Raw genomic sequence first — 27919 nt, forward strand, 5'->3', positions numbered from 1 at the left:
TTTTTTAGCTTTTACATTATTACATAGGATTTGTCCTTCTCGGCCACCGTATGATGTCGTGGCGTTTCCCTATGTGTAGAGACTAGACCTCTGATTATTTTTAAACTTTTCATTGTTTAATTCTTCGGAATATACTGTGGACATTTTCGGCTTCAGTGAGTAAGGATGAGACGCGCTGGTTTGGGTAAGAAACGAGTCTAAAACTGGGAAGTTTCAGATCGCTAGCCAGCTAACATGGTAGCTAGCATTAGCTAATGTTGTTTTCACTGGTGGATGGATGCAACACTCTGAGGCGTAGTTACATTTTTAATAAGGCTCTTGGCTTTATTCTCAGCATTTAATATTGTTTTTTGTTGTCTTGTGTAGGTGAAGGAGGCTCCGGGAATTATGTGGCGAGTGGCTACAGTGTTTATGAGGAGGAAAATGATCATTTACAGGAGGGACTGAGAGCTAAAGTCAGCGCCTTGAAAAGTGTAAGACCAGCTGCGACACAAAACTGTGCCTTCGTCTGTCACTATTCACTTGTTTCTGTTACCAATTTCTAGTTTTAAAAGCTATTTTACAAGTTTTACTTATCTAACAATCAATTCCTGTCTCTTGTCATTCCCAGCTGACTATTGATATTGGAACAGAGGTTAAATACCAGAATAAGATGTTGGAAGATATGGTGGGTTTCTCTTTGTATTTAAATGGCAAAGAAGTACCTTTACAGTTACTCTAAAGTCCTCACTCCTATGAAAAATGGTTTTAACATGTTCTTGTAGCAGCTTTCTCATGATGTATGGCATAAAAAGAAACAAAGATTAAACTTGTGTTTCTGAGTATTTCTTTATTCAAATTGTTTTAAATCGGGAGCAGACAAAAAATAAATCAAGCTTGAAAAAGAGTTTATTTTTGCTGTAGAAAATTGATTCTGGCTAAAAACAGCAGAATCATAATTAAAAGACAGAGGGACAATAGCTCAAAGAGTGGGATTTTAATAGTACCGACTTAGTAAACATTTTCTTGGATTTGAAGCGGTTCCTGATCCCCCCCTCATCTCTTCACAGGACTCGGACTTTGATTCTACAGGCGGACTGTTGGGAGCCACCATTGGCAGAGTAAAGCAGCTGTCCAGAGGGAGCCAGACCAAACTGCTCTGCTACATGCTGCTCTTCTGCCTTTTTGTCTTCTTTGTCCTCTACTGGTTCATCAAGCTGAGGTGATAAGAGCATCTTGTTGGACTTTGCCCCTTAGCTCCACGTCTTCATTCCCATTCACTAGCAGCTCTGACCTAAAAAAACACTTGTTCAATTGGTTAGGTGGGGATTTTTTTCTTTCGAGCATCATTTTGTTTCCTGATGTCCCCTAAATGAGCCATGAAAGGGCTTGAAATAGAAAATAGACAAGAAATAAACTTTGAAAGTGTTCATCTTTAACAAGGCAAATGACCCAGGAAAGCACCTTGTATACCATTTGTATACCTAACACATTAGTATTTGTGTTGCACAGCTACAGCTCAGTTATGATTAAACAAACAGGATCCACAGTCCAAGATACAACAGCTGCTGATGAGTTATTTTTTGTAAATGAGGTTAAGGTGGTTTGAGCTGTGGAATAATTAAACACAATTTGGTGTACTTATGTCAAGGAGGGAGTTGATATGGACAGGTTTGAACACAAGTACGGTAATTACAACTCATGTTGATGAGTTTTGGACAGCCAAATGAATTAAAGGCTGCCGATAGTCCTAAAAACCTAAAATCACAACTAAACAATTCAGTCTTAAATGCTGCCAGAGCAAAGTTTCCATAATAAAACACAATTTCAACATTGTTTTTTGCTATTTTAATTCTTCTGCCACTGATTTACAAACTATGAGCATAAACATTTGTTATACAAAATTATGTCAATCTTATTTCAACTGTTCAGTCCCATAAATGTGGACACACACAGTGCAGCACATAAGGGACACGTCTGTATTACATCACCTGACATTGTAAATCACCACAGAGACCTTCATTCTTGAGTAAAAATGTAAATAAAAACAGATTTTATGGCATCGTTTGTGTTTCCATGCTGGATGTGTTCAAAGCGTTTAACATAACTTCATCAATAAAAGAAGCAAACAATTACAAGAGATTTCCAAACTAATTTTTTTTTTACAAATATCTGAACAGGTCAGGATGGTTTAAAATTGCACTCTTGTATTAATTATCATCGTCTGAGCAGGAATCTGCTGCAAATGACATCACTTCCGGGGTAAAGTGTCCATGAACTTGCAGATTATTCCCAGCATCACCTCATCAGCCCCGGCGCCGATGGACAATAACCTGGAATCCCTGGAGGAGAGAGAAAAAAAGCAACAACACACTTCTGTAATTAACTGTCACTCAGGTGCTCATAAGTCCAGTCTTTGCATGAAAGTTCAACTTCAAGTCTCTAGTCTGTCAAACTTTAAATTAAACCGCAAATCTTAAGACTTGCAGTAAAAAAAATGAACATTTATTTGGTAATTAACTAGTAACCCTTGTGCTATTCTAGGCACTTTAATATTGGGAGTTGGGTCATCTAGACCCACTAGACAGTGCTCTGAACCTTTTTTCTTCAATGATTTGTGATCTTCACTGGTGTCCATGGATTAAATGAAATCTTTCCACCTTTGTCGTGGTAGGGAGAACACGTCAAAGTAAGGGTGGGGTCATCTAAGATAGCACAAGGGTTAAAGCAGACAGCTGGTGTTTCAGTCCAAGAGGCTTTTATTTTTAGACCTAACAATGATTTCCATGTAAACAAATGAACCTTTTTTTATAGGTCTAAAACCTCCAATTCTTGAGGTTGAGTCTTAATTCATGTAAGACCTGAGTTTAAACCCCATCTTTGGTACCACTTGATGCTATAATAGCTTCAAGAGAAGAACTAGTAAGTTAACACATTTCTTCGTTTCTCCATTAGGTTATTGTAACCATAGAAACACCCAATACATTAGCATAATTTACCCTCAGATGTCAGAGTATTTATAATGTTTATTGTTTGATCTTTACCCTTTTTGTAAAATAAACACATCAAAACCGGATGGATTTTCTTAAGTAATCGAAGTCTCACCTGTAAAATCTGCTAACCATCACATCACTGGTGAAGCCCATGCCTCCCCAGTACTGAAGACAGCTGTCACTCAGTTCTCTGGCCAGGCGGCCCCCCTTTAATTTGGCCATGGATGCCAGTTTTGTAACGTCGTTCCCTTTAATGTACAACGCTGCAGGAAAAAACAAGAGAAGCCGACAAAGGAAAGTGAAACAGTAGCTGCAGATGCTTAAAGGTCTGCAGAGGGGATTCTTGTTTTTGTCCCATTCAGACACAGCTCATCAAGCTGAGATGGTTCCCTCACAGAGGGACTGCTGTTGGCCGTGTGCTTATCCACCTGCGCCAAACAGATGCAAAGGCTTTGATTTATGCAGAAACTGCTCTCAAACTGTTACCAGATGGATGTATTCATTCAAACCTGCCGGCTACCGATAATTACCTATGCACGCTCCAGAACGCAACACCCAAATATTCAATAACGAACACTGCAGCATTTGTGAAGGAACTGGGAATGCTGTACATTCTAAAAATCTTACCACTGAAATATTATTTTATTGTAGACCAAATGTTCTGATTTTTTTCCAAAAAACAAAGGTCATTTGTTTGGAATTCAGAACATTCTTGCAGAGCTGAGTCAACTATGGGTTTTGTGTGACTGACCAGGTCATGCAGACGGCTATCATTTTTCTGCAATGCTGCACGTTCAGGTCAAGGAATAAATCACATTCTGGAGATAAGGTTAGTCTGAGATATTCTCCCAAAAATCTTACAGTTTGAGGCAGATCAGTACAGACTAGAGTGAAAAGCTAAAAGGAAAAAAAAAAACGGAATCATTATTTATATTAGTGAACTTTTGTGTTTGTCCAGAAGAACGTTTGAAATCCCGTTAAATTACAGTATCCTTTGACTATAAACAAAGACTAGTCCCTCTCACGAAACATTTTTAGAAGATTTTAAATTTAAGGTTCAATCCAAAAAAGAAAAACACCTTAATGAGGTAATATCATGGGATTTGATTCTCTGAAGTAATCTTGAGGAAATCTGGAAGAAAATGTGTGCAGCAGAAGCTATTGCACTGCCCAGGCGCTGCATTTTTCTCTTATTTTAAAACAGGAAAACCCTTTGTTGTGAAGACTAAAGATCAGGAAATCTGTTCAAACAACTGATTCAGGTGGAAAATGTCAGATCAGAAACTCCTATAATTTAGGAAGATATTATTCTAGTTTAGACAAATAGTATTTAGGGGGGAAAAAGTGGTGAATATTTGATTAAACGTGAAATAAAAGGTGAAGAAAATGTGAGCAGACATGGTTTCCCTCACACTAACAAGCTTCTCCCTCACTACCGGTACTTTTGTCCTGAAAATCCAATGACTCTACCTGTTGCCCGATGCAGGAGGGAGCGAAGCAGCTCCACCTCGGTTTGCAGCTCAGCCAGCCGGAAGTGAACGGTCTGGTGGTAAAGGACGGGGAGCTTGAAGATCTTCCTCTGCCGTGTGTACTGGATGGTCTCCTGGATGATATTTTCCATAGTGGTCACAACTAAAAGAGGAGAAGTCCAAAATGTAAATAATAGAGACATAGTATTAATTTGTATTCCAAATAAACGTCATATGTTTTTTTTTTTTGTTTTTTAACAATTAAATCAATTAATTACTTAAAGTGTTGCATTTGTTTATGCAGCTTTCAGTTAATTTTATCCTTATGGGAACATTTCTTCACGTTTAAATTATATTTACTTCCCATCTGGACTTTCCGGTCGATGCTTGCTTTAGGAGGTTAACAACCTTCCTCAGGACTAGTTAAACAAATACATCCTAAGTATAATACAAGTATTTATATGTTTTTTAAGAATCTGTTTGCTCCACAAATTTAAAAACAGGTCACTTTTACTGAGGTTTGAGTGCTTATCAGACTGGAACTCATTTTCAAGGACTCCAAAACCAAGTAGAAAAAAAAATGATGGGGAAAGAACAGAAGAGGATTCCATCTGATGAGCAAACATGATTGACTTTAGCAAGAAGACTCCTCTCACTGTTGGCCACCGCCCAGAGCCTCTCTTCCTGGAACTGCAGCATCTGATAGGTGAAGCCCATGCCTTCTTCTCCGATGACGTTCTTGCAGGGCACATGGACATCATCAAAAAACACTTCAGCTGTATCTGATGACCACATTCCCATTTTATCAATCTTACGGGCAATGTGGACCCCTATTTTGGGAAAGACAAGAAACAGAGTGAACACCTTCTGGATAAAAAAAGAAAAGTGAAAGTGATTTTAAACAACCCGAAACACAGTCATTCAAATTTAAGAGCCGTTTTTTTATTCATGTTTTTCACTCCCATCCATTAGCATTGCAAAAAAAATGAATATTAAAATGACAGCTACGTCTGACAGTTACCTGGCAGATTCATGGGCAAACAGATGAGAGATTTGTTCTTATGAGGGGGCCCATCACTGGTGTTTGCAAGCAAACACATCCAGTCAGCCTGAGTACCGTTGGTGGTCCACATTTTCCCCCCGTTAATCACATACTCGTCCCCTTTCCTCACAGCCTTGGTCTTGATGCCTGAATCGCAGAGGAGCAGGTGTGCAGAAGATTACAACAACAGTTGTGTGTCATTTTAAGCGGCTGTGGGTATAATATAATGTATTTAATATCAACAAGGTCTACAGGTTCTACATTGGTTTGAACCCTTTTAAAATGTTTATTGATTTTCTGCTTGTGGATGTTCATTTGGCCCCACTGTAAGGGGCCAAAGCAGGCTATAAACCTGATAGGTTCAAACAGTGTGTTTCATGCATCATTCCTAATGGATTTTTTTAAACAGATAGTGGTGATTATTAGCAAAAACAAAATAAAATATCAAAAGGGCCAAAAATCATTCAAAAAACCCGGAGGAGACAAAAGCCAGGACTGCCCTGGTTAAAGAATAGAAGAAGATGGAGGAGCAAAAACACTGTTTAAAAATATAGTATATCTTCCAACAGTGATACAGAGGTTGATGCTGAAAGGGAATCGAAGCGTTCGCTAATCATAACATAATAGAATGTTCTCAGAATTTCAATAAATCCTGAAATGTTTATCCGGTGTTTTTCTCTCCATTTCTTGACCGCATTTTCCCGCAAAATGAACCCATTAGCCATTCTCTCTGTGAAGGAATAAAAGTCGGTTTCCAAAAGACGCCTGTCTCTAACAAAAATGCCTGACCGGCTGCCAAATTATTGGAATAAAAGCCGGGGCTACTACTGGAAGATATATGGTAGATATTTCAGCCACATGCTATTCACAAGAAGGACAACCAGACCAAATTACATTTTATCTTAAAAAGTGTCACATTTAAGTCTCACTCCACTCATCAGCTAGTTTAAAAGTCTTTAAGTTGTGATGATGCCGTTTTTATTCAAAATAAAAAAAAACTGATTTGTTTTCAACAGTAGTTTCATAGAGCGGCAGTAGTTCAAATTTGCCTCTAAGTTGTTGTGGGGTGGCACTGTTGGCGCAGAGCAACCCCGCCCCCCTTTCCTTCCCTGCTGCTGAGAGCTTGGAACAGGGAGTTTGTGGCCCGCCCAGCGTATTTTCTATGTTCCAAATACGCTTTTTATCAAACGACACTTTTAAGAGGCTCCTGATTCACAACAAATTGAATAGAGAAATCCCCAGAAATACAATTTTATGCTTATTTTTCTTTATATTTGTCCATCATCAGAAAAATGTCTCAAGAACATGTTAAAAACACAAAAAACGCCATTTTGATTTGAGTGGGTCTTTAACTAACCACCAACACAATAACAGAAACGCCGTGGAGACACCAGAACTCCAGTGTCGACATGCTTTGACCTACCATAACTCTTCAGCCATTTACACAACTAACACAATTCCATCGGATTCACGATAATTGCGTAAAAGGTTCAAGGAGGCCAAAGAGCGTGTTTTTTTATGTGTCGTCAGTAACGTCTCCACTGTTAAAGGGTTATAGCAGAAACTTATGTAAAGACGACAAAAAATGTGTATGTGCCCTTATCCTAAAAAAATGACACAGAAAAAGGTTAGAATTTGATCAATGATAGGAAATCGGTGAAGAAAAAGACCTACTTGAGACATCAGAGCCAGCTCCAACCTCACTGACCCCAAGACAAGCCACTTTGTCGCCCATGACTGACGGAAGGAGGAACTCTTTCTTGAGCTCATCGGAGCCAAACCTATGTCCAAAAATGCATAGAAATGATCAACCACAACACAACAACTACACAAAAGCCTTTGTTCAATAATTTAACTTTTACTGCTTCTAGTCTGGATATCATTGGCTGGTAAATATTTTGTCCCATTTTGTTCGATAACTTATGCGATCCACAGCCACAGTTACAGGACTGAAGCAATGACAATCCCAGGACAGATAGGGAGGCTCCCATGACACCATTCGCCCTCCTCTGCAGTTTTCTTTAGTCATAAACCTCGTTAAAGGCCATTTTAGATGTCTTAATTAAGCTCTTGAGAGTCCAGCTGTCTATTGCAGTGAATTCTGCCTCGTGTCAAAGCAGCTTTCAAGCAGGAGAACATCTGAAATCCAAGCCAAAGCTCTACATTGATGAGACAAATTATTTCTAAATAAATTCACTGTTCAAAGCGGCAGATGGGGAATTAAAAAGTGCAATGATATTAATAATAAAATCCTTAACATATTCAGTGGTTATGTGTTCGTTTTGTCAATTTCACATCAAAGCGCGTTCACAACTGGGACAAAGAGGCCGTCTCCCTCTGGAGCTCTGCCATCGCTCTGTGGCACCCCGATGTTTTAAACTCAACACGCCATTGTTTGAACAGATGAACCTTGGGGCCTTCAAACATCTGGAAATGATACCCAAAGAGGAAACACAGCTGTAAAGGTCTACAACTATTTGCAGTTTATGAGATGACCAAAAGCAAAAAGAAAATCTTAAAGGCCATAATGTATCTTGTTTTAAAGACTTTTTTCAGAAAAAATAAATAAATAAAAGAAACAAACCCAGCTAAAACATAACAATTTTAAATTTCTTACATTTTTTTTTAAATATTTGCTACATAACTTTAGCTTTCAATATATTATCAGGATTATTCCACAATCAAAATTTACTATTTCTTCAGAAAATGGCCTGTTATATATATAGTGGACCCTGGCTATATTGTGGTTTGTTTTTCACGGTCTCGCTGTTTCACTCTGCTGTTTTGCATACAGAGTAACTGTATGTGTTCTGCATTCTGATTGGCTGTGTCCTATTATCAATCAATCTCCTCTGTGCGGTGTCTCCTGTACAGAATGTTTGTCAAATTTACATAGATCTTTCTTTATGAGCAGATGTGGGTTTTTTTATGGAACAACACTGGACTTATTTTTTCATGAGGGTTTAAATTTTGAGAGTTTAAATGAGAGAGAAGTGGTAAAGCGTTCATGTCCGTCTGAGAAAAGAGTATTAAGTGAGAAGTTTTACAGCCTAAAAAACATCTATAATTCTACTTTGTGGATTTCTCCTGTTGCAGGTTAGTACAGAACTCCTGCGACAAACAAGGGTCCACTGTACTCCTGCATAGCTTTGTCTCACATTATAAGTTTTTATATTCATAATTATCAATGAAAACATTTGCTTTAGTTGTCAGAATAATGTTAGTAAATAGGAAGGCTTGGATTTTTATGATGGTATATAATTTGAAATGGAAGTGAGTGAACATGTAACAATGTCATTGTAAAAAACTGTTTTTTACAATGACAAAATCCTTGACAGTTGGTGCCAACAATACAGTAAAGCCACACATAAGACCTGTAGATGTAGATGATAATACAGACTCTACCGGGCTAATGCTGGAGTTGTCATGTCGGTTTGGACGCCGATCGCCATGGGGATGCCTCCACAGCGGATGTTCCCCAGTTCGTCCGCCATGGCAACACTGTAGCTGAAGTCAAGTCCCAAGCCTCCATACTCTGCACAAGAACAAGAAAAAGTCTACGTTATTTCAGTAAATTCCTTTCCCATAAAGCAAAGAGCCTCCTGGTAACTACCCATCCTCTCCTCCACCTCATTCTCTTTTGTTATCTCTGTGATAACATCTTGGCAGGATATTCTGAAGTGATCTACTGGCACTGATGCAGTCAGATTAATGACTGCTATGTCATCCTTAATTGCAACATCTGTAATTGTGTGTTAAAAGCACTGCTGGGAAACCAGAAGAGTCAGCTCTGTGTTATCTCATCCAATATGTATCATGAGATTAAATGTAAAAGGATATATGCATATATTAAACTATTTTTTTCTTAGATTTGATATAATCTGTTGTATATGAATGTCAAACTAATGGATGTCTCCTTCCTCCACTGTTGGTGCAGGAACGGTTACAGACCTCAGGTCCTTAATGGATTTGTGGAGCACATGTTTACAGATGACGGTTAATCCCTTTACCTCCTTTTTAGCACGTTGTCATTACCTGGACTACCCGTCCATTTTTAATAAGAACAAGACTTTGAGTCTGCTATTCTTTCCTTTTAGATCCATCAAAAACAAACGCTTTCATGATCCACTTTCTATCAGTTTGGTGTAAGAAAGATGTAAATAAAAACAGGACAGAAACAAAATGATTCCTGAAAAGGTTTCTGAGTGGAAGCTTTTTGTTGGACTCGTGTATGGAAAAGCTAGTGGACCATGGATGCCATCAATGGAAAAGAAAAGCACTTGGTCTGAAACCTTTGCAGTTTACTAAACTAAAATATCCACATTGAATGAGATGTACATACAAATAAGAGAGATATCACCAAAAATGTCACTGTCTTGAAATTTTCAATCAGGTTCAAGTTCATAGTTCTATAGTAAAACTATCCATTAAGTAGAATATATGGGAGCTGGTTTACAATATTCCCGGTTTACAACTAAAACATACCTTACACTACTGAATCAAATCATAGGAGAATCGCATCTCTACTGCATTCCAGTATGCCTACATTAAATGTGTCAGACACACAAATTGGGTTAAATTTAAGAAGAATTTATTATATGTATTGTTTTACTACATTGCACCATAGTATGAGACAACGGAAAGCTTTTTCTTCATTTTTACTTGCTCATTAGTAAATAATATTTAGCCTTTTGTATATCAAACCGAAAAAAAACTATGACCCCAAAAATCCAACTGCATTGTGGGGAAAGCGAATCGTTGCATCCCTGCTTGGTATGGAGAAACATCTAATTGGCATGTTCCAGTCAGATTTCATGACAGTACCGTCTTACTTTGAAAGGCTGGCAGGAGAAAGCGCCTTGTGACAAAAGGAGGATTGCAGAAATTAAACAGGACTTCTGGTGTAAGTTCTGTGTAGAAGTGAAACCAAGGGTGAAATGTCTGGGACATCACATCATCACTTTTAAGTTGAAAGAAAATAGCAAATCACATGTTATTTTGCAGTCCTAATAGAAGCTTTTAGAAAGCTCCGTAAAAAGGCAATACTATCATCGTTGTAGGATAGACATCTCAAATGTCAATTGTGAATTACATTCAAAAACGTGCTTTTCCTGATTGCTCTTAGACACAAAATATCGCCACCTCAATACTGTCATGCTCTGATTCCTGAGTTTCAACCTAAAATGACACAGATCTTGTCTTCCCCAACACAGAAAATCTAACCAGTTTATCTCTGACTGCGAGTTCCTGTCTGAGGCAACAAGAAATCATCATTTCCTCATCTGCAGCTGTCATCGAGACTCAAGCGGGAAACCTGGACGACACCATCTGATTACTGCTCAATCAAATGTCGGCTGACAGTTCTTCATTTTGGATAAATGTCTTGATAACATCCAGCCAGTCGAAAGTAACAAGGCTGGGCATGTGTGACCGCTCAGCGCTAAAATGTCCTGTGATTAAACACAGCCTGCCAGCAGCTGAATAATGGATGCGGTGGCTGACTGACAATGAATAATTATGAGAGAATTGACCATATTGAAGTCTCCAACCCTGGCAAAGCGGTCTAATACCACCTGTCAGACTGCTTATGGAATATTGAAAAGCAAAGTCTGGCAGGACGTCAAAGACGGAATGAAAAAAAGTACAGTCCGAAAGAAAGAATTGCAGTGGGACGAGTTAAAAAGGTAATGTTTCCTTCCATAAGAGGAAACAGGTGCAGCCTGTGCAGTGATAAGTGTGGAGTCTGGCAAACCCAGCAGGGGCTCATGTGAACAAAAGGAAGCACCAAGGTTTATCCTACTTGAAACAAAACAGCGGGCTGGCTGCTTGAAAAAGCAAGCAGAGAGAAATAAAACCGTCACACATTTCACCCAAACACACAGAGGTTTGTTCAGAGCTGCAGATGTTCTCCTCCATGTTTATACTTGGGTGGAGCAGCATATATGGTGCAGACTAAAACACACAGATTTGGAGCATATGAAGGGAGGTCCAAAATAAAAACCACAAAATTCACTTTTTTATAGTTTTTAATACTGGGTTGCCCACACCTTGAGAGGTACCACCCTGACTGTTTCACAGTGTCCTCTACCCTGCTTTCTGCTGATCAGCAGCTCAGGTTTCTCCTCCTGGTTGATTTAACACACCTGATTTCGGTTATCAGCAGCAAAAAGTGCAGGGAGAGCTGAGACGCTGTTTTGTTGATATAACAGCTAATAATCTGAGAATCGCTAAAACCGTTTTTTTTAGACAAGATGAGACGTTCAAATCTGTTAAATTAAAAACTATTAGCAGACAATGGCAAAAGCAGAAATGACCGGAAATAGCTGCCTCAAATGTCAGGACATGGCTTCTTTAGCTTAATTTAAACCAAGTCCAATTTATAAATGTCTGCATTCTAGTAACAATGCAAAAATTATTGAATGAATGATATTGGTTTGGTTTTCTAAAGCAATTTTTTAATTAAATTACAAAGCCTTGGATTGAAGACAGAATCTCCCTTCTCGTTAATAAAAGTTCATTAAATTTCATTTGATTTACAGTCAACTTTCTATTGTAAATAACTTTAAAAAATCAATCTGTTTACTTGTAGGCCTGGGCGAAAAATCGATTGAATGAATTAATTCGAATTTTTTGTTACGGGCGATTTCAAAAATAACTAAATCGAGGTTTTGTGTAATGGCGCATTTTTTGGCTCCCCAGAGCTTCCGTAGCGTTATTTTCACACAGCGGTATGGCAAGCGACAAACAACAACATCACACCACCACAAAACAGCAAGCGACAACATGGCTACCGGTGAGAGTGGGACGTTTGTTCCCAAGAAAATCATCTGTCGTTTGGAACTGGTTAGTTTGCTGCCACAGACGTGGAGGAAGAGACCCCACACTGCAACTTGTGTGTCAGTGCGCTGACACACACACATACTCATTCTACAACACCTATATAGTTAGTTCATTAGTTAGTTAGTTCATTAGTTAGTAGTTAGTTGTTAATGTTATTTGTTCATAAAGAATACTGCGTTGTAATTATTACTTGTATTCATTTGCGACGCATCCGCCGGGGGATTTTGTGTTCGGCGGCGGGGCGGGGCAGAAGGGGGAGGGGGGGGGGGGGGGGGGCAGTTGACTGCTGCTTCATCACCGTGGTGATCACAAATCCCACACCGTCACAGCTCTAGTTTTTATCTTGTGGGCCACAAAACAATGCGACTTCTCCAGTACCGATAGCAGAACCATTGAGGTCAGATCTTACAGACACTGCGGTCTTGAAGAATTTTGCCCCGGGGCTGGTTTAATACCGGGGCTCGGTACCCATCCCTAGGAAAGGGGCACGGTGGAGAACAATCACCAAAGCGGTTGCTTTGCATACAGCCAAAGACATGGTACCCATGTATACCGGGGAGAAGTTGGGGTTTGTTAATTTAATTAAAACCTTAGACCCCAGATATGAGCTGTATTGTTAATCCTTTAGAAAATGCTGCTACTCTCAAGGTGAATGTTTGTCTACTTTTAGTCTAGACTACAAAGTGTGACTGAAAACACAGCTGGGACTTTGATTCCAAGAGTGTGTTCATTTATTTACTATTTATCCCAGAAATGGAGGTTACATTTGTCTTCCGTTTTATTACATAAAAGCAAAATTTGCTTTAAGTTGTCTGCCGTTTGCACCTATTGCTTTTGTTTAAGTAGGGGGGGGGAAAAATCAGGGGAAAAAAAATCGAAAATCGAATTAAAATAAAATAAAATCTGAGATTTATATTTTTTTAAATGATAAATCCAATCCATTATTAAATTGGAGATTTTATTGCCCAGCCCTACTTACTTGTATGGCATCTTTACATGATTGGGGTGACAGGCATTTTTACATTTAAACTGTTAAAATCATTAAAGAAAACAAGGAAAACAATGAAGTTTCACTGAAAGTGTATTATTGTAAAACAAAAAAATACAGCCTGTCAAAAGGAAAAAAGTACAAGCTGCCTGGATGTGTGGTTCAGGAAGGGGACAAGGTCATTTTTATGTACTAATCTGCAGAAAGCTCCTTGTCGGAGCTGAAGGAAACCGGCAGTGGGCCAAGGGTCATCATGGTCCTCTCCCTGGAAAAACGTCCTGCTTTTTTATTTAACAATGAATGTTAAGGGGAAAGTGTTCGGCTTAGTCTATAAGCAGCATAGGCAGGGATAAATATCTCTATGTTTTCTCTTCTCTTAGTGATCATAATCAATAATTAGGAAAGAAATAACTCTAAAACCTAGTCTTGCATTCTGAATCAAATGTGTTAAAAGGTTCATTAATACCCTAGGATTGATAGGCGGCTGGGTAGCTCGGTTGGTAATGTGAAGGAAACCAGGGTTCGATTCCCCGGGAGGAATGAGCACACCACCCAGTGAGGGCCCTCGGGCCCTTGACGCATGTGTACATGCTACCTTAACGCTACTGCCTACCTGCATGCTACCTGCATGACTGTGCATGAATGGTCCCGGTGATGGTCAGAGGGACCGTAGGCATGAACTGGCAGCCACGCCTCCACCATCACCAAGTATGAATGAAGAGTGAATAAATAATGGACACATTGTAAGCGCTTTGGGCATCTGGAAAAGCGCTGATAAATCCAATCCATCATTATTACAAAAAAAGATTTACAAGTTACTATGGCAAGCCACAGGCTCCCTGTTTACAGTAAATCAGAAATAAAAAAATACATTGCCCTAGTGGTCTTTTGAGGAACTACAAAATTTGCTATTTCCGTTTATTTTTGCTTTATTTTTCAAGCAAAACTTTCAACCGGTCACGCCAATAACCTAAACCAGCCAGTTCTTTTGCTTATTTTACTTCTAATATATTTTTACATGATAGCACACGTTCTGTTAGCTGATAAAACAGTCTATAAGCCCCCAGTCTACTGCTGGGCTGATCCAAGTCTCTAATCTTGTCAAGTAATGCCTAATGCCTGTGTACTCAGCACTTTTCAGTTCCCTCACCCTCCCTTTTCTCTGACCTACAGATTTGTGGTGCAGTCCTCTGCTGAGCCTTTACATGACACCATGTGTACATGTTTCATTTTCTGCATCACATTTCAGAGCCTGCAGCACAGTTTTTCACCAAATATAGATGAGATCATCTGCTGAAAGTCCATTTTTTCTCTCACAAGCTTTTAGTCATACACAGAAAGCATGGCAATAGAAAAATGCAGAGTACTGTTCTGTGCTTTGTAATATCCTTCCATCAGTTGAGTCGGTAACACAGCTGGGTACACATGTGGGTATAAGATATCAAATAATGGAAAAGAAATTTCACAAAGTGATTTACAATTTGATGCAATTAGATTAAGTAATAATTCATTTTCAAAACTCCATTGGAAAACCAACTTTGATTGATTATAAAAACAGTTTTTGTATGACTCATGAGTTCACTGGGAAAAGGGAAACTAGAAATTCCTACTTTGAAAACTGAAACTGACAAAAAATGTTTTCATTTTAAAAAGGTAAAATAAATGTTCATTGAAAAGAAAATGTTTTCATTGATTTGAAAAACGGATTGCACATTTTCCAAGTCAACATTAATTTGAAAAAAACGTTTTCAATTAAACCAAGCCTTGTTATGAGACAATGGAGGCCCCTTGAATACATCTGGAAAATAAACCAACAGCAAATAGTTCATTCTTTACCAACTGGCTTGTTGACTCCAAGGAAGCCAGCGTTTCCCAAGATCTTGAAGATCTTGTGGGCTGGAAATATCCCATCTGCTTCCCACTGATCCACATAAGGGTTGATCTCCTGGTCGATGATCTACAGCACAAAATTAAATTCATTAGTTGGAACTAATCTTAGCAAATCTTAGGCATGAATGGATGTTCTGTGTTGTTTCTTATCATTTTTCTTTAAACATTTATAACAAAAAACTGAACTTTGCTAGCTTGTTTATTACAAACAGAAATGCAACAACTTTTTTTTCTGCAGACTCCTGGCCAGTTTCAAACAGCACTGGATTTAAGAAGCAGCTTTGTCATAAATCCAGCTCAGTACATTGCTTTGTTTTCTCAAAAACACAACAAATTCTGAGTTTACCCTTTAGATTATGCTTATTTCAAACACATATGGAAGAAGACAAACAATGTCTTCTATAGTGTTACCTTTCCCCCCTTTATTATCTGCCCTAAAGAAAATTAAGTGGGTCTGTTTCTTAAGTTTTATAGCTTAGAGTACAATGAAAGTCCTTGGAAACATTCCAGATTAGAGTGCAGAAAAAAAAAAACAAGCTTGAAACTGAAATTCAAACTTATACTTTCCTCTGGGACAGCAGCCAATCCATCAGCTATCAACAAAGACTCGGTTACAGCTGCCACAAAAGATAAGATTGCAATAATACATACTCCTAGAGTGAATAAAAGACTAAGAGCAGCAGTGCCAAAAGAACAAAATTCATTATTCTGAAGCTACTTTGCCACTAAAAATAGTCATCTAGTTTGGTTTGCATTCACACACAGCTTTCTTAGAAGTGAATCAAATTCTGAGCAGATCAAACTGCCTGGAATAATCCCGTATCGGTAGTTCCATATGGCGCTCACCAGGGTGAAATAGTGCCAGACCAAGATGGGCAAAAAAAACTAGCAAAACCAGCTTCTGGTTATGCCCTTGTAGTAAGGGCTTTTATTTCTTACTCTGACAGACATTCTTTTGGACATTTTACTACTTTTTAATTGGAGCTACTTCTTCCATTTTGCACTGTATGCAGTTTATTTCTCACCTCCTAATATCCGGCCTTAATGCCGTGTACTCCCTTTGCTTAACCTCCCCTCTTTGGTTTACTTTAAAGTTGAATGGGTAACAAATAATTCCAACCGGATTGATCTTTATGAGACAAGTAGTTTATCCAATCAAATCACCTTAAAATCTAAAAAAATTGTTTCAAAATGAGATCATCAATACCATTTGCATTGAAGCATGGTGGGTTTATTTTACTATAACCTAAAAAAGACCAAGTGCATCACAACGGACAACACACACGTAATGGCAAATAAAAATAAATCAGTCCATCATTCCAGTCCAAAAACAACAGTGGAATGAACATTATGAAACTAAAATGTGAATGGATTACCCATTAACTCTTGTTTACAAGTTTGTACACATATTTAATATACGGTACATTGCACGAAAATACAAGGAATCTGGAAAACTTCCCCTGCACTGTTCAGTACCAGGTATTTATCTCTGAGTCACCCTGGTTGAAGTTTTGGCTAAAGATGTCCCGGATCCATTTTAGGTAAGTGAATCTGATCATTCAATATCTACTATGGATCATATCAACAACCACAATTTATGATATGAATCGAATCGTTGTTAAAACGAATCGTTACACCCCTACTTCAAAGAGAAACAAGCTAGTTCATATTTTTGATCCGCACCACATTTCAGGTGAGATTTCACGCTTGTTAAAGGCTGCTGTGATTCCGACCTGCCAATGTAAATCCACCTTAAAGGAAAATGGTCCCGACTGTTTTTCATACGTTATCAAAAGTAAAGACGTAAGATGATCTGTGACTGATTACATATTGATTTTTATCAAAAGAACACACTTTGTGTTGATCTAATAAACATAAATGACTAAAACTGCTCTGGTATGTCTCTCAAGCCCACATTTATGTTGCATCTCTGTCTCCTAAAGTGGGTTAAAACCTGATTCCAAAATAAATGTCGGAATAAGTTAACCTTGATTGTGACTCATGTCGAGCACATGGAAATGGTCCACAGCTGGACAAGCACTTGTGAATTGACAGTCTATTAGGAGTCAATGCCAGTAGAGATTTTTCAAATAGAACAGGCTATTCATCCCATCGCTTTGGTTACAATTCATGTAAGATTTTGTCAGCAATACTATTGAACACACGGGACGCCAATTGTTGCCACAAGGTGATTTTGAGAAAGAAACAGAAATATATTTTCATTGTATAGTATCTGTAAAATGTACCTTTAAAATAAACCTAATATTAACATTGCAGTGTTGCATTAAAATCTAAATGGGTTCTTTGTTTATCTGCACAGAAATAAACTGATAGCTGTTTAGCCAATAGAAATACAATGCCATATATTTCAACTAATTAAAAAACCATAAGTAGAGAAAAGATTTTAAAGCTTTTCTTTAACATTTAAAGATGTGTCAACTTTAACTTCTGCCAAAACAAATGGAACCAAGCCTGCCAAGAGTTTTAGAACAAGGAGTTAAAAAGAAAAGTGAAAAACATCACGATTCACAGAGGACAGGATGTCATCTTTCCACATTTCAAAACAGAAAAAAGGCACTGCTGTTAACAGAAACGCTAAGCATGGAACAAAATCAAGGCTCATGCACCAAAATGGGATTCCAAAACAAACAGTAAAAAAACGAAGCAAGTACTCACTGCCCTTAATCTACAAAGTGTACTCAAAGTTCAAATCGTAAGGAGGAAAAAGGGAGGAAAGATTAATTGTTGGAAAAAATCACGTGGAATAATCCACGTCCTTAAAAAATGTTATTTTGCTCTGCTTGTGTAACTTACCAGAACAGTTTCATAAAACTGAAAGTGCTGAAGCAAATTCAAAAACACTGCACTGCTGAGTAATTTAAAATGTCAAATCCTCAACTTTGATGCCTAAACTTGAACAACAAACTCTAGATTTTTCATCAAGACTAGGGTTCTCTCCTAAATACAGCTGATTTGAAAAACAATGACCTGTAAATACTGATGTTAGGTGTGGCTGGAAAATGTTAAGACTTACTTATGATTCAGCCTGAATTAGATCTAATAAAATAAATATTCATGTGCATTATTTTGACGATAAACTATATTTAAAGTTACAAAATACAATGAATATATTTGAAATATTGAAAGCTTGTAATTTCTTTTTTAAAAATTCCAAATGATTAGCTTTTATTCAAACAGTCATTTTATGACACTTCATTGCAACATGGCAATGATGCAGCACTGTAAGACCACAGGAATCCACCAGGTATTTCATTCAACTCAAATTTTCAAAAGATGCTTTTAAACATTCCTAATTCTAAAGTCTGCAACTCATCTGTGACAACAACCCACTGACATCTCATACTACATTCTGCACCATCAGACCACCTTCCATCCTCCACCACTTACATCGAAGCACTCCCAAAAAGGTCAGATTAAAGGCATGCCTGTAAAGCCTTGAAGTCCCCCATGACAATTGTTTTAATAAAAACATTTCCAGTGGGGTTTTAATTATGATTATGAAGGTGTTCACTAAAATCCCACAACCTAAATGTCTTAAAGAAAACATATTTTATGTTAATCTGAAGCCTCTGTTGCAAAAATCTCCTCTACATGGCCATTGGTGCTGAGCTGAGTAGCCCTGCCCTTGATTTTGTGCAAGCTGTGTCTTGCATAAATAAAGAGCTTTACACAGGTGGGGGCACAAATGACATCAACTGACAGTCTTTATTCTCAACGCCGTTCATGGTAGAGGCGGCCAGTGTCAATGTTAAATCGATGGTACAGGCGCATTCGCCAAATAGTACCCGTCCCGGCTCCTGGTTCCTGGCCAGCCGGCAAAGATAAATCCAATCCATTATTGTTATGTGACCTAGTTTTTCAATAATGTGATCAATAGAAATTTCAGGTCACACCAGAGAACCTAGCAATTTGAGGTATTCAAAACAAAAATTGCAGTGATTTAAAAAGGCAAGTAGCTTACTAATAGGTAGCCACAAATGATGATGAAAGCAGATAATAGGAACGAGTGCCAATTTTTTTTGTTAAGAATGCTCAGGCAAGAAAAGAAAATTGAAAACATGGTCCAGCTGAAGACAATTTCCTTTGGTTGCACAGCAGCATGGACTCCTGGTGGTGTTGCTTTGATTAGAAAACCATTATAATCAATTAAAGCAGGTCCCTAAAAGCCCTGTGGCCCAGAGGTAGCCAGCTGCACTGTGGTGTAGGGATTTGCCGATGGACGATATCATCGTCCATCGTGATGGGTGACTGACATCCCGATGGAGAGACATCATCGTGATGCCACGCCCCCGCCACGTTGCGCGTCGACACCATAAGCCGCGGTTACATGTACAAAATATCTTGATGGGATCAATGGTCGGATTAGAATCCAACCGTGTACATGGAAAGAAAAATGTTTTCAGAATTAAAAAAAGTTCACTAAATTCACACTTTCCGTCGGAATAAATCATTCGCACATGCGCAGTAGGGTTTGAAAACCGGAAGGATATAAATTCCGCCAAGCGGCTTTTTTTTTCAAACTTTATTGAATGTAACAATTCAATACAAAACAATGTTAAACAGCGCCGAGCGGATATATACATTGACATGTCAGCTCGGTAAAATACGAGATGATCTTCTAAACGTGCTTTTAATAATGTTACGGTTATTATGAAACACCTGTTCGCTCATCATTTGAATTTTAATCCGTGTGGTCAGTGCTTTTTCTGAACGAAGCCAGTATTAGCAGTATGCTAACACGGGCTAACAACAATAGCTTTGGGTGGTGCTGCTTGCTGGCTGCACGTAAACATGTAAGAATAACATCAGCCTTTATTTAGTCGGGACACGACTGGAAACACAAATCCGCGTGATTGTTTGAATGTTTTCTAAGGACTGAGCGACATTTCTGCTTTGAAGCTCACACCGCTGTGTGTCTGCTGAGGATCCGAGCTGTGCTCAGACACACACTTTTAGACCCGGTTCTGAGTTCGGTTGCTTGTACCCCTAGAGCTGCGGGACGGATCGCAGTCTTAAATCTCCCACACATAGCGCTCATGTAACAAAGCACCCCCCCCCTTCCCCTCAAACACAAAGCTGTAAGTCCGCACTCCGCCGGTCCACTTCACTAGTGAAGTGCGGGAGCGGACTACTTCTTTTCTATTTTGTTTGTTACTTTTTTTGTTAAAGTCACTTCCCTCAGTTTATACTGGATCATCGCGGATTAGTCATTAGTTGGGAAATAAAATGAAAAAAGCAAAAAAACGAATAGCAGTTATATAAGAACGAAAAATGTAAAAATACCCCCCCCCCCGACGATGTCATCGTCCATCCCGATGGTTGACAGCAAACATCGTCAACGGCCAATTTAAGGGACATCGCCCAACCCTACTGTGGTGCAAGCCATCCGTTGTGGTCCTATTTTGTTAGCATGCTGATTGTGAGAAGATGCACTGTCCCACAAACTTGGTGGCTATTACAAGATCCTATACATAGATAAAACAGCACTGAAGACGTTGTCAGTGGGACTGGACACACTGCAGGGAAAACATGCTGCTTCACGAGCGGGAGACAGCTGTTTGCTTCAGTTACTGTGAGGACAATATGAGCGCCTTTATTATGGAAATACACTCTTTTGATTTCAGCATTAATCAAAAGGAGGGAGTGGTTGAAGAGTAAGCTCGATGACACTCAACTCCATTTATGGTCAGTGGATTCAAATATTTTCAGAACAAACCTGTTTGCTCCTCCCTAAAATATATTCTTTTGCTTTTTACAAACAGAAATGCGTTCACGGGAGTAACATTGTCTGCTCTTAATACTAGAACAACCGGTGCATTATTAAGAGCAGGGAGGGGGGGCAGGGATCATACATTTGGTGACATTTGTGTTTTTGACAACACAAGGAGAGGATTTAAAAAAAAGAAGTGGCTGGGAATGCTGTTTGGGGGTCTGGAATATTGAGTTTATATTACAATAATTACTGCATTTGCCTTTTTTAAGGCAATCAAATAGTTTATATTCAAATTTCACCAAAGAGAGAAAGAAAATAAGATAGGAAAAGACAGATTGAGACTTTGGTGAAGAAAAAAGAAACATCTTTGTGAGGCTGCTGCTTAAACCAAAGTCTAACTTTTTCTTGATAATTTCGTTAACCATATTCAAGCTTTGGGGTAAAATCCTAAAATAAATGTCAAACATTTTATTTTCATTAAATGGTAAATGGGGCGTATCCTTATATAGCGCTTTTCTACCTTCTTCGAAGGCCCAAAGAGCTTTACAGTTACAGTCACATTTACCCATGCACACACACATTCACACACTGGTGACGGCTCCACTGCCGAACACTGGTGCCAACCTTCCACCAGATGCAAGGTGGGGTTCAGTGTCTTGCCCAAGGACACTTCGACACATGGGCATGCAAGGCGGGTATCGAACCTGCAATATTACGATCATGGGTCAACTGCCCTACTACTGCACCACGGCCGCCCGTAACTCATAGTATTACTTTTTTGGCTGGACAAAAGAGAGGTAAAGTAGGGAGGGGTGGCATGGCTAAAAAGGAAGATGGGAAAATATAGTAACACAAAAGAGGAAGGGAGGAAGGAAATTTCAGCAAAAAGTTCCATGAAGTTCATCATTTTTCATTTGCAAGTACTTCCCAGCGGAGAAAGAAGTGTGCACAAACACACATATACACATGCAAACATCCATACAGACAAAACACACAATCCTACTGACTGCACAATTAAAAAAAAAAACACAAATGCAAAATCCAAGAACAGACTGCCTCACACACACACAATAACTATGCCCACCTGTAAAACATATCAATCAAATACTTCATGCATCTAAATGTCTGTGTGCAGGAGGGATCAGAGGAGTGTGTGTTTACTAAACTCTAAAATGTATGATCTAGGTCAGACAAAAATAGGCAGGCGTCCTCCAGACACTCCTGCACCAGGAGGGGGTAGAGTCAGTTCCCCTCAGAACACTGTGCAGTCAGGAGCGGCAGGCAGCCTGAAACCCTGCAGCTTCATCAGAGCTGGAGAGTCCACCACTACAGCTCCTACAGTGGGGCAAAAAAAGTATTTAGTCAGCAACCAATTGTGCAAGTTCTTGCACTTAAAAAGATGAGAGAGGCCAGTAATTTTCATCATTGGTATACTTCAACTATACCTCAACTAAATGGGAAAAGAAAATACAGAAAATAACTGTCTGATTTTTAAAGGATTTATTGTAAATTCTAGTGGAAAATAAGAATTTGGTCAATAACAACAGTTCAACTCCATACTTTGTTATATACCCTTTGTTGGCAATGACAGCAGTCAAACATTTTCTGTAAGTCTTCACAAGGTTTTCACAAACTGTTGCTAGTATTTTGGCCCATTCCTCCATGCAGATCTCCTCTAGAACAGTGATGTGGAAATCGAGTTGAGATTTGGAGACTGGCTAGGTCACTCCAGGACCTAGAAATGCTTCTAACAAAGCCACTCCTTCGTCATCCGGGCAGAGTGTTTAGGATCGTTGTCATGCTGAACAACCCAGCCATGTTTCATTTCAATTTCAATTTTCTTTATTTCAAACACAAAATGAAAATAAACACGAGAGTTTAAAATAGAAGGATAAAACAAGACAGTGTGCTTGAAAAGGAGTGGGTTGAAAAGAAATCTATGATTCCACCTCTTTACACAACACCTAATGTTGTGCGTATTTTTTTGTATCTAAAGTTTTTTTTAAACATTCACATTACCTTCTGTATGCACCTATGCAGAAGAAACATTTGCTTATTTGTTTTTCTGATCATGTTTAGCCTTGTAAAGTTCCATCAGTGACATCTTGTAGGTGTTTTTGAAAACATGTGTACTTTTTGTTTTGTTTCAAACATTCATCTAACCCAGTGCTTCTCAATTGTTTTTTGCAAGGCCCCCCTTAGAAGAAGGAAATATTTCTGCATTTTTTCCCCCTCATTTAGTCTCTCAATACTTAAGGTATACCTATGATGAAAATTATAGGCCTCTCTCATCTTTTTAAGTACAATTGATGGCTGACTAAATACTTTTCAGCCCCAATCAAGCACCAAAGAGTAAAAGGGCATAGGATGCTACAAGCTTCACCCAAAGCAGAGACCAGCCTCTCTGACGTGGTCACGGTCCAGCCCCATCTACCTGAAAGCCCCCCCCCCCCAGCCCCAGACAAAGGGGCTGCACCACCCAGGTGTCCAGAATATTCCTTACCATCATTCCCACACACAAACTAGGGGTACCCAGAAGGCATCCACATAAAACCCCAGGCAATTCTCCAGCCCACCTTGCAAAAAGTCCAATACACACCAGAGGGAGGGGTTTAAAATATACACAAGAGAGGTAATCAGGCCCCCTTTGTTGTGGGGACCATAGAAAAGGGTAGAGAAATTTAGCACACGAGGGTGAGGATCAGAACCAGACCCACAAAGGGCCACAACTTTTCTTAAGGTCACATAAATCTGTTATACATGCCTTGTACAGGTGTTACCTCCCCTTTAGGCAGCAGCAAATCGACAGCAAGTAAATAGCATAAAGTGACCCTGTTAAACTGTGATGTGAGATTCAATCCATCCATATTTGAAACATGTTATATTTCCATTTGAGATCACGGGATCGCTGGAGCCAACCCAGCACCAGGGACAATTTAGATTAACCAATTAACCCAAAGTCCTTGGAGAAAACCCAGTCATGCACGGGAAGAACATGCAACATCCACACCTTTGTTTCCTTAAATGCTCATAAGATACGGGTCATCTCTGCAGATTGCCATTGTTATGTTGTTCTTAGAGGCAACTCCTCCAGCCAGATGCAGGTGATGTAAGGAAAGATTTAGTGTGGCCTTCAGGAACTACACACTCTTTAGATCGATGCAGTGCATCAGGGCCTTAACAGCTTCTATTGATTGCTTTGCAAGGAAAACCAGACCAATGTTGACCCTGAATGCATCCCTCTTTGTTAAGTGTTAGCCACCCTGAACTGCACAGAAGAGATTCACATGAACTGATCATGAAGGCTGTGAACAACTGGGAACATAGCCGCTTGTGCCACAACACCTACAGACAAATAGTGTAATTATTACTTTTTGTAAGAACACCAGTATAACTTAGTGAAGTCAGATATCAATTTCTGATGATAAATAGTGATAAAATACTGCACACTGTACCAACAAAGCCTTCCCACTTTGAGTCCCATGCAAGAAGTATGTTCCTTATACATTTATATGCCTTTCTTAACCCTTCAACACCAGAGAATTTGCCGGCAACACCTAAATAACAAATTGAACTACCGTAACTCATCAACCCGTTACGATTCAAACCGATTCTAACGCAGCAAAAAGCGGCTTTACACTGATATGCAAAGTGTTGCATAACGGGGCAAAGCTGCATTTCTTTGCTGCCGAAACTGCTACAATAACAATGATTGTGTAAACAGTTAAAGAGTTACGGTAGTCCAAAGAATGCCAACTCTGGAGCTGAAGTTCTGGTGTTACATAGTTAAAAAACAAAAGTTACTTTGAAAAAAATTAGCCTTTATGCTATACAGCTGCTTCAAGCGGAACATAATTTCTAGAGTTTGTAAGGTCCTTTGAATCTTTGAACAATATTTGGATCCTACATCTGCTGCCTTGCTTAGTGTTTTTTTTTTTATTAATTTCTTTTTTGTGGAAAGGTCTAGGTTTGGGGTGGTGCAGGAAATCCCAGGCTAAGACAAAGCAGTCTCTTTTAATGTTTGGCATGAGTTTGTTTAATTGTTATAGACGTGTTGATCTGTCACAGAGACTGGCTGTGTGAGAATGTAAAACCAAAGGAATCGAGCAAACACTGGACGGTCCATCCTTGAGCGGTAACGGAGGGATTTCTTTTGGCCCTGTTAAAAACAATTTATAAACACACTGGTGTGCTTTCAATGTGCCTCACAGACTGAGGTTTCCTTTGGGCGCTGTGGACGTATTGTTTAACATTTCCTTTATAGGTACTCATGCTTCCCAAGGTCCAATGCCAGTTATTTTTATCATCTTGGTATGCTTAAAAAAGCTAAATGAACAAAAGATTTCCTCCATTTTTACTGAAATATTTTTGCATCATACCATTTTTTATTGGGGTCCCGCAGCATTTGTTTCATTTGCTTCCTCAATGAGTCAGTGTGATTACTAGAATAAGACGAGTCTTGACAGGGTCTTACCAAGGCTTCCCTATCCCTACGGCTTCTCATTTGTCCCGACATTTATCCCTCCAAGCAGAGAAATATGGAAGAAATAAGCTGTGTCCAAATTCCTTCCCTACTCACTACATAGCGCACTATATAGTGCATTTGCCATTTTGCAGTGCTGTCCGAATCTAAAATTCCAAAATCGAGTGCCCTAGAAATTTCTCAGAAGTCTGTGAAAAACTAGTGTGCATTGATGCTCTCTAGATTGGCAAATATAGACCACAAAGCATTGTGTCAGAACAAAAAAATGTATTTAAATGTATTTTTTAATAAACCATCAATGTTTTTTTCTTCAGAAGACAGTGGATTCATAAATTATCTACGCAAAACGCTCAAATCAATTAGATTTTAACTTTGTGAAATTACTGACGTCATAATTGTAATTGAAAAATAAAAGTACTGAGAATGGTGTCCGAATTGCTTTCAAAATCCAGGGCGCTATGATTTTTTAGTATTAGGAGTTAAGGTGGGAATTTGGCCTTTGACTTCAAATTTGTGTGTTACTACCGCTTGATGATGTCATCAATAGTCGCCAGTCATCTATGTTAGAGCGTAGCTGTCAGCGGTTGAAAAATACACAACGACGCGGACTACCCTACCGGCAGAAGAAAAGCTAGCCCTAAATCGCTACGGTTCCATCTTAAAAAAACAAAAAAACACTTTTGGACATAAGTACAGCTTCAAATGCCTTTACAATTGGAGCCATAGGGAGGAGTCAGAGGGGCGGGGAAGCAATCCGGATTTGGCCCAGGTCTAACTTGATTCTAGAGTCAGAAAGACGCAACCACAAAAAGGAGGATAAATTTGAGATTTTTCTTAATCCAAAGAAAGCAGCCTAACCTCCTCAAACAAAGGCAGTGGTGTGAAACAATGTTTGCAACTATCCTGATTTCATTTCTGACTGCATATTTGTCACACTTGAATATTTCAGTTCAAACCCAATCAAATATTAAAAATGGTAATATTTATGGAAATAATCTAAACCCACTGGGCTCTGTGTGGAATACGTGATAGCCCTCTAAAGCTGATTGGACCAGCAGAGCTGTGGAGGGACAAAACTGATAAAACTGAAATGAGTTTTTCTGAACTTTTTACTTAGCAGTGACTTTATTGTTTACCTGCTATTTGTAAAACAGCTAAAAAAAGAACACAGCAAACAACAGCACATCAGCCAGAGTCAGCACATCTGGACCATTTAAGGTTCTTATCAACATTCTGAATGACAAAAACGTACGCAAAGATAAGCGCACAAAGGTTATACCCAGACGTTTCTTATTAACGGTGTTCTAATGGCTTCAAGGAAATAACTTATTTCACTAAAAAACAAAAACAAAAAACCCAACTTTAGATAAATGTGTCTATTTTGTCTAAGCTATTTTGAACATTGTTCTTTCACAAAAACAACAAATCCATTTAAACTCAAACCAGTTACTCAGAGACTGCAGCCAAAGCAGATTCCCTTTGACTGGAGATCACTCTGAGAAGAGCATTTGAAGGATGACGTCATTTGTTTACACTGGAATGAGCGCGTGGTGGATCTTGATGGACAGAAAGTGTTTTTTTGAGTGAGTGGGAGGAATGGGACAGGTGTGGCGTTGAACACAGCTCGCACAGATTTGGGGAGTCACGAAAACCAACCGGCTGGTGCGTTTGTTACTTTTAACCGCGTTTTCTTTTATTAGCTCCTCCGTTATGTGCGTTAAAGTGTTTATACGCCACCAACTCGCACTGTGACCTCTCACCTACATTCAATTTAAGGTTCACGTGAAGCTAGAACACTGGTGCTGTCTCAAAATATAGCTTTTTTAATTCAACTATCGCTTTTAGAGTGATAACAACTTGTTATTTTGAGCCACTTTAACATCTCTGAGTGTCGGCGGTCCTGCATACCTTTCTCAAGGCCTCCTTTAACGCAAAGTGCTCTGGTGTGTAGATTAGGTGGTCGTCCGCGGTCTCTGAGGCACTGGATTTAGATGAGACATTTTCAGATACCGAGCGGACGCTAACAAACCGAGAGAGCTGGGGTAAATGACGAAGGCGGAACAGCAGCTTTAACCTCCGGGATCCTTCACGCAGCGCCATCTCTGATGACAGCGGTGCGCATGCGCATGTCTCTGTGCGCAGCAAGAGGGCTTCCTGTATTTTAAACCTTAAACTTGGAGGTAATAAAAGCCCGTAGTTTAGTGGATTTCACCCACTGGGAAAATACAAAAAAAAAAAAAAATCGTATAAAGATATTTAAAAACATATATCATAGGCGCTAACGATGTGCATTTAGTTTTAGGAAGAAAAACAACGTTCCATAATTAAGATCATTGCATTTAACTTTTACCATAAAAAACTCTCTTACTGAGGTGCAATAGACTTTTTTCTATTTCATTTTTATGTCTCTCTTTTCTTTCTTTTTTTGTAACATCTGTACCATTTAGTTTGGACATCAACACGTTTATCAACATTTTGGCCCATATTTACAAATTTAGTGG

The 27919-nt window shown here is 39.0% G+C and overlaps 2 protein-coding genes across 2 annotated transcripts; one reads left to right on the forward strand and one right to left on the reverse strand.

The window, feature by feature from the left end:
* The first annotated feature begins 17 nt into the window (after positions 1–17).
* bet1 (Bet1 golgi vesicular membrane trafficking protein) lies at positions 18–2041 on the forward strand. Its single transcript, XM_004085172.4, has 4 exons — positions 18–184; positions 367–473; positions 611–667; positions 1050–2041. The coding sequence occupies exons 1-4, from the start codon at positions 166–168 to the stop codon at positions 1203–1205; spliced, it is 339 nt and encodes a 112-aa protein (XP_004085220.1). The 5' UTR covers positions 18–165; the 3' UTR covers positions 1206–2041.
* On the reverse strand, positions 1813–27553 carry zgc:85777. The gene is made up of 9 exons (XM_023959807.2): positions 27327–27553; positions 15148–15268; positions 8889–9018; positions 7158–7264; positions 5463–5630; positions 5098–5271; positions 4443–4604; positions 3085–3235; positions 1813–2321 (listed from the first exon to the last, which is right to left on the reverse strand). The coding sequence occupies exons 1-9, from the start codon at positions 27516–27518 to the stop codon at positions 2231–2233; spliced, it is 1296 nt and encodes a 431-aa protein (XP_023815575.1). The 5' UTR covers positions 27519–27553; the 3' UTR covers positions 1813–2230.
* Between the last annotated feature and the right edge of the window lie 366 nt (positions 27554–27919).

The sequence above is a fragment of the Oryzias latipes genome, chromosome 11 (assembly GCF_053564925.1).
Source record: "Oryzias latipes strain Hd-rR chromosome 11, Olatipes_Hd-rR_3.1".
NCBI classification, from domain to species: domain Eukaryota; kingdom Metazoa; phylum Chordata; class Actinopteri; order Beloniformes; family Adrianichthyidae; genus Oryzias; species Oryzias latipes.

Bases quoted from the DNA above. Each gene is read 5' to 3' on its own strand.
- zgc:85777 (XM_023959807.2), bottom strand. From the start codon at position 27,518: ATGGCGCTGCGTGAAGGATCCCGGAGGTTAAAGCTGCTGTTCCGCCTT. The intron at 7,265-8,888 runs GTAGAGTCTGTA...TTTTGGACATAG, and splicing joins ACAACTCCAGCATTAGCCCG to GTTTGGCTCCGATGAGCTCA. The intron at 4,605-5,097 runs GTGAGAGGAGTC...CTCCTCTTTTAG, and splicing joins GCTCTGGGCGGTGGCCAACA to TTGTGACCACTATGGAAAAT.
- bet1 (XM_004085172.4), top strand. The intron at 474-610 runs GTAAGACCAGCT...TGTCATTCCCAG, and splicing joins AAGTCAGCGCCTTGAAAAGT to CTGACTATTGATATTGGAAC. The intron at 668-1,049 runs GTGGGTTTCTCT...ATCTCTTCACAG, and splicing joins ATAAGATGTTGGAAGATATG to GACTCGGACTTTGATTCTAC.